The sequence below is a fragment of the Orycteropus afer genome, unplaced genomic scaffold (genome assembly GCF_000298275.1).
Source record: "Orycteropus afer afer isolate SDZICR_OR568_19922 unplaced genomic scaffold, OryAfe1.0 scaffold00490, whole genome shotgun sequence".
NCBI lineage: Eukaryota > Metazoa > Chordata > Mammalia > Tubulidentata > Orycteropodidae > Orycteropus > Orycteropus afer.
Window position 1 is genome coordinate 2043155 of NW_006922077.1, and position 7591 is coordinate 2050745.

General features: G+C 42.9%; 1 protein-coding gene across 1 annotated transcript in view; it reads right to left on the reverse strand.

Moving 5' to 3' along the window:
- Nucleotides 1–4334: 4334 nt before the first annotated feature.
- Nucleotides 4335–7591, reverse strand: part of SDR9C7 (short chain dehydrogenase/reductase family 9C member 7) — a 13159-nt gene continuing 9902 nt past the window's right edge. The window contains exon 4 of the mRNA XM_007955153.2: nucleotides 4335–4552. Within this exon, the coding sequence (XP_007953344.1) occupies nucleotides 4335–4552 (218 nt within the window). The remainder of the gene's footprint in view (nucleotides 4553–7591) is intronic.

The following is a 7591-nucleotide window of genomic DNA, read 5'->3' on the forward strand; positions in this document are numbered from 1 at the left end:
TGAGGTTCTTTGGAGATCAGGGAGCTTGCTGAGGTTCAAGAAAAAGGCAGACAGCCTCCACTGGAAACAGGAAACCCATGGGAGACAGAGGCCCTTCTGTATTCACAGGGAAGAGCTAGAGGAAGGCTAGAGCAAGGCTGGTGAGGAGAGGTTCCAGAAGGTTCATGAAAATGGAAGAAAGCCACATCATAGCTGCTGACCAGAAAAAAACCCTGCTGCAGACTTATGTCTGTCTGTCTGTCTGTCTGTGTGTGTGTGTGTGTGTGTGTGTGTAGGGATGCTCCCCAGGATTAAATAAACAACTGAATGGGGTTTTAGAACAAGAAGACCCTGTTCTGCCAGTTGCTTATGTAATTACCCTCTCTAGGCTGCAGTCTTCTATTTTTATTGTAATTAGAATAATAACATCTGATAACATCTGTCTCTCAGGGTTGTCTGAGGACTAAAATGCTTAGACTACTATGTTTTAGGAGCTCTGGTGATATAGTGCCTAAGGCGTTTGAGTGCTAACCAGAACGCTGGCGGTTCAAACCCACCAGTCCCTCCCCGGAAGGAAAGTTGGGCAATCTACTTCCGCAGTGATACTGCCTTGGAAACCCAAGGAGGGGTCGCTATGAGTCAGATTCGACTCCAAGGCAGTGAGCACTATGTTTTAGAACACTGACTTCGTGTCAGTGTTTGCTAGTGTAGTGTGTGGCAAGAGGGCTGGGGCTGGAATCCTGACACCACCACTTATTCATTGTGTAATCTCATGCAAATCAATTCATTTCTCTGAGCCTTGATTTCCTCCTCTATAAAACAGGGATAAAATAGGTATACCTCACAGGGGTTTTGTAGAGATAAAATGGATAATGTATGGAAAACATTAAGCACAGTGCTTCCAAACCAAAAAACCAAACTCACTGCCATTGTATCAATTAAAGCACAGTGCTTGGAACTGGGTTAATATCTAACAAATGGTAATTTATTATTTCTGTTATTTTCTTGTTGTATTTCTCTCATAATCTCTAGTCTTGCTCTCTTGTATTGCTCTAATCCATTTCATTACTGTTCATTCCCCCAATGGCAGCAAAAGAGATCTTCTTTAAGAGTACCAAAACCAAAAACCAAACTCATTGTCATGGAGTTAGATCTGACTCATAGTGACTCCTCCTTGGGTTTCCGAGGCAGTATCACTATGGAAGTAGATTGCCCAGTCTTCCTACTGAGGAGTGGCTGGTGGGTTTGAGTCACCAGCCTTCTGGTTAGCAGTCAAATGCCTTAGGCACTAGGCCACCCAGAGGAGAGGTAGAGAGGATTAACCGCAAAGGGATACAAGGGAACTTTTTGGGATGAGGCAGCCAATTCTCAATAAAAATTTTAAATTTCAACTTAAAAAAGGGAAAATTTAAATGAGAACACATGGGCAAATCAGGCTTACTTGTGGATGCCACAGTTTATTAAATGATCTGCACACCTGGTTGGGGAGAGGGAGAGGGCTGAGTCTGTCAGAGATCCTCCATGACCACCTACTCTCTACTTCCGCCTTGGGCTTTGCAAAGCTCTGTTTGCCCCTGGGATGCAGGTGCTGCTGGACTTAAATTCAACCATGATCAGAGGGTCAGATTGACATCATTTGCTGCTGGTGGTAGCCCAAGAGTCTTTACCAGTTGTCTTCATCTCACCTTCTCTCTGGGAGAGTGGTGCTGCCCCCTTTCAGATAATCTGCACATTGGCAGATGTGCAAGGTGCCTTCAGTGATAGATGAAAGCATTTGTCTTCATATAGTTTTTCTAAGGAACTTAATAGGGCAGTGGACACGGACATTGTAGAGGCATTTCCTCTCCCCAATCTCTAAGTCAACTCTCACCACTATCCATGGTGGTGGTTGCCGATGTTGGGGGTGGCAGAAACGCTTATACTCCATTCCTCACTCTTCCATAAAACAAGTTGTTGTTGTTGAGTTGATTCTGACTCATGGTGACCCCATGTGTACTTCACAGGGTCTCCAATGGCTGATTTTTCAGATAGCTCCCCAGGTCTTTCTTCTGAGGTGAGTCTGGTTGAACGAGAATCTTTAACCTTTAGATTAGCAGTTAAACACATTAACTGCACAATCCAGGGACTGCTACTCTTCCATACAGGGAAGGTTATTTACACTCCATTCTGCAGGAAGTAGGAGGAGCAATGATCCATTTGGTGAGACAGGAACATCTGGCTCAGACTTTCATCTCTTCTGGTCTACCCTTCTGTTAACACTTTTCTCTCTACTCCTCCATGTGGCGAGTACCTGGGCAGGGCCCAGACTCAGGGCTTGCCTTCTAGGGACACCTTTACAGGCCCTTTTCTTTCTGTCCCCACTCTCAGAGCCTAATAGGCATGAAGTAGTGATTCTGAGCGTGTCTGCTTTGCAGATGGCCACTCCCTTGGGTAGGTCCAAAGCACATTTCCCAATCCAATGATTCCAGCACTAAACTGATGCTTTCATCTCCACCTGTCTGCCTCTTATTTATTTTCTTGGCACTCAGAAAGGGAAGAAGTTTGACTAATTATCACCAAAAAAAAGTGAGGCAAAGCTTTAGCCTGTGTCTTGAATCCATGCTGAGATAATTAACATAATGGAGTCAAATTTCAATTTGAAATAATGAGGTGAGAATGGGAGGGTAGAACACCCATCTCACTGAAGGATGTAGTTTCTTAAATGTCATTCACAGCTTTTCCAGTTCAGCCAGATATTGAAGATACACAAATTAAAGACATTTTAATAAAAAATAATTCACATTTGATCTTTATTAAATGACCATTTCTCAAGATCCAAAAATTCTTTTCAATACAACTTCAGGTGGTCCAGAAGTTTAAGGCTTATTTTCTAAAAATATAATTCCATGATTTCTTTGACAAATCAATTTCTGAAATTGAGTCTCCAATGGAGAATCCTAGTCTGGGAGCCTGAACACCTGAGTTCTGTCCCTGTCTTGGCCATTAAGCTGAGAGGCTTGGGTACCTCACCTCCCCCTCTGAGCATTAGTTCCTCTATGGAAATATCAGTGGCTCCCAAGTGCCCAACTGCATCAGAATCATCTAGGTACTTGTTACAACAGATTTCTGGGCGCCATCTGAGACCTACTGAATCAGATTTTCTGACATCGGGCCTAGGAATCTGTATTTTTAATTACCCAGGTTATTATGATGTAAAGCTAAATTTGGTAGGTATTGGATTAGATGACCTCTAGGGTCCCTCATGGGGACAGAGGAGATTCAGTGGTAGAATTCTCATCTTCCATGCAAGAGACCTGGGTTCAATTCCTGGCCAGCACACCTCACGCACAGCACCACTCTGTCAGTGGAGGCGTGTGTCTTGCTGTGATGATAAACAGTTTTCAGTGGAACTTCTAGACTAAGATAGACTAGGAAGGAAGACCTAGTGATCTATTTCTGAAGATCAGCCAATGAAAACCCTGTGAATCCAACAATCTGAACCTCAATCATGGGGGTGGTGCAGGAATAGGCACCATTTAATTGCATCATCATCACTTGACAGCAGCAACAACAAACAACAGGGTCCCTCACAGCAATGAATATCTGACTTCTTATTTGTATTCCTTCTATCACTGTTCTGATATTAGACATTGTGCTCAAAAAACAGTCAATAAAAAACCAAGACTATGATTTAATCATCTTTATATCCTCTAGCATCTACACAGTGCCTAGTATGTAGTAGGCACTCAATAAATATTTGAAGAATTTAAATAATTCTTAAATTTATTGATTAAATAAATGAATGTTATTTAATGTAAATCCCAGTCACCTATGAATAGAGAAATCTAAAGAGAGAGAACATAATTTAAACCTTTGCTTAATATAATTTGCCTTCCTTGTCGGCTCTATTACACTTCAAATGAATTGGTTATATGAATGAAGTTAATGCATATTTCAAGACCCAGTAAGAAGGTGGTTGAGAGTCTCCTGTGGACTAGCTAATCCCACAGTATTTCCCAGTGGGGGTGAAAACTGGGAGAGGCTTGTGATTTAGCAGCAGCTGGTTGTTCTCGCCTTGATTTTTCCAGTCCAGCAAATGCCCTATCCTTATTAGGTGACGTCCTTGGGGCCATACTCTAGGTCTCTGAATTTGCCAAGGCCACCCCAACTTTCTGCAGAGGCCTCAGCATGTAAGAAAAGGCACTTGTCTTCTGTTAAAAGTTACCTGTAAATCCCCCAGCAGTAGATGTTAACCCAGCAAAGTGTCTCATGCAGCCAAGACCTCTAGGATTTCTGATGTCACCTTATGTGAACCCAAAGTCCCTTCTCCCACCCCCTCCTCTACACTCCACTGACCAGCCTGGAGCCTTTCTGGCTCAGACACAATCTGCTGGCCTTGGAAGATACCGGCTCAGGATGAAATCTGTCACAGGGGTGGGCAATTTAGCCAAGGGGAGGTAGAGGAGTTTGGCATCCAGGCCAGGGTTGTAGCGGATGCGAGGGCTCCGGGATACAATGGCATGCTCCATGCTGTTAATGACATCAGTGATCCTTGGCTCAGCCAACTGCAGCATGTTTTGTAACTTTTCAGTATCTGTTTGAGGGCACAGGGGGGAAAAAAACCTCCATTATTCTTCATAAAAAATAGTTTTGTCTGAATTCCATTAGATCCCTGATCTCAAAGCTGCCCCACCCTACAGGTTGTTCCTTATGCTTTGTTGTTATTGTTATGTGCTGTCGAGTTGGACCCGACTCATAGCCATCCCTCCTTGGGTTTCCGAAGCAGTATCATTACGGAAGTAGTTTGCCCAACCTTCCTTCCGAGGAGTGGCTGATGGGTTTGAACCACCAGCTTCCCTTATGCACACACCCCTAATAATCATATCTTTTTCCCTGCATTCAACAATAGTTCATTAAATTCCTGCTATTGCAGTAGATGAGTGATGAGAAGACCTTTGCCCAGTTCTGCCACTTACTAGGTGTGTGACCTTGAGCTTAAAATGATCAGCATTGGTAAAATGGGTGGCATAGCGCCTAAGGCATTTGACTGCTAACTGGAAGCCTGGAGGTTCAAACCCACCAGGCTCTCCTCAGAAGGAAGATTGGGCAATCTACTTCCATAGTGATACTGCTTTGGAAACCCAAGGAGGGGTCGCTGAGTTGGGTCCAACTCGATGTCAGTGGGTTTGGTTTGGTTTGGCTGGAGAACAATGAAGATGATTAATAGCAAGATAGATGGTGAGGATGGACAGGAAAAAAACATGTGCTTATAAGCACGTAGAAAAATTGGAAGAAAAGAAATAAAAATGTTTGGATGCTGGGATTCATAATTGCTAGAGCCTCCCCCACGCCCCACATGCTTCCCAAGAGTTCCCAAACATTCTCCAAGAGCATGCTGGAGAAAGAATGTTATTAAAAAATAATAATACTGCCCCTGCCTTGGTCATAAAACCATTGTAAGATTCCATTGACCTAAGGCACAGACAGGCACCTTGTAGGCACTAGCAACTGTGTGTGGTTATTCTATTTGCATTACACCCGTGGGGGTGGAGATGAGTGCCAGGCACCTGAGTTGCCCTAGTTGGCCAAAGTTCACAGCATAAATAGGAGACAAGCCACACTGTGCATTGTAAAGGGGCAGATCTGTACTCTCACTCTGGGGCTTTGAGACAAAGACAGGTCAGTGCAGTGAAAGTCCTAAAGGTCCTGGATTAAATGGTGCCTGAGAGTCAGATTTCCAGGACATGGAATTAACATTTAAAAACAAAGGGGGAGCAAAACTGGCCCAACTTCAGAGGGTGGCCCAGGAAGGCAAGGAATGCACTCATACATTCAAGAACATCTGAAGACATCATTTGGGTCAGGACACTAGTGAGTGGTTGGGGAAAGGGACTACTTTTAAGTGAAGCATGGGATGATGTTGTTGAAGTACCTGTTGAACTTTGCTATTATTGCTGGGGTGAGATGATATCTCACTGTTGGTTTGATTTGCATCTCTCTAATGATTAATGATTGTTGAGCAATTTTTCATTTGTTTGTTGGCTGTCTGTATATCTTCTTTGGTGAAGTGTCTGTTCAAGTCTTTTGCCCATTTGTGAATTGGCTTATTTGTGTTTTGGTGTTGAGGTGTTGAAGTTTTCTATAGATTTTGGAGATAAATCTTTTATCAGATATGTCACAGGCAAATATTTTCTCCCAATCTGTAGGTTTTCTTTTTACCCTTTTGATGAAGTCTTTTGATGCGCATAAGAATTTAATTTTTAAAAGGTCCCAGTCATCTAGCTTCTCTTCTATCTCCTGTACGTTCTGGGTTATGCCTGATAGTCTATTTATGCTGTAAAAAAAATAGATCTGCCTCTATTTTATCTTTGATGAATTTTATAGTTTTAGATTTTATATGTAAGTCTTTGATCTAGCTTGAGATTATTTTTGTGTATGGGGTGAGGTATGGGTGTTGTTTCATTTTTCTGCAGGTGGATATCCAATTTTGCCAGCACCATTTGTTAAAGAGGCTGTCTCTTCCCCATTTAATGGGTTTTGGACCTTTGTCAAAGATAAGTTGTCCATAGATGGATGGGTCTATATCTAGACTTTCCATTCTGTTCCATTGGTCTATCTGTCTATCATTATACCAATACCATGCTGTTTTGACTACTGTGGCTGTATAGTGAGTAAGGGGAGATATATATGGGAAGAATCTGTGACCACCATGATAACATTAGGAAATGAGAGGACACCAAATTGTGCATATAAGAGATAGATGACAGATGCTAATACCAACCAACGTGTCCACAATACTGCATTACCATTAACACCAAACACTAGGCTACAGATAAACACATAAACACCTGAGAGGATCAGATGGGGGTCAGTGAACAGGGGTATACTCTAGACCAAGGATAGATTCAGCTGAGACTAATCTTGCACAGACACCAGTGATACAAAATACCTGCAATCATTACAGAAACAATAGAGGACAGACACAGAGTAAACCCTCACAGACACCCAGACACTATGGGAGAAAGATCCAATAGATCTACCATCTCAGGACCATAGTACTGGGGGACACCGGACTCAATTGGCACAACAGAATACATAAAAGCTTTGTTCTGCATCCTACATTGGTGAGTAGCAAATGAAGTCTTAAAAGCTTTCAAGTGGCCATTTAAGATGCAGCTAACAGTCTCCTAACATTGGAAGTGAAGAAGAACACACACACACACACACACACACAACCAAGGGCATTTGGAAGCAAACAGCCATTGGACACGATGGCCCTTGAGACCAGAAGAACTAGATGGTGCCTGGCTACCAATGCCAACCACTCAGGAAAGGATCAAATCTGGAGATCCTGGATAGAGTGGGAGGAAAAACGTGGAACAAAATCCAAAAACTCATTAATGACCAGATTACTGGTCAGATGGAGTCTGATGAGACCCCCAATACTATGGTACATTCTGCACCTGGAATAAAACTCACCCCCAGGGGCTGGTTCTCAGCCCAGTAGTTAACAAGACGTACACACAGACCACTCAACCCAGGATGATGCACCCACATACTCTATGGTAATACATCCATTAGAGCAATAGCCCAAGGGGCACCAGAGGACCAACATTCAAATTGAGGAAATGCA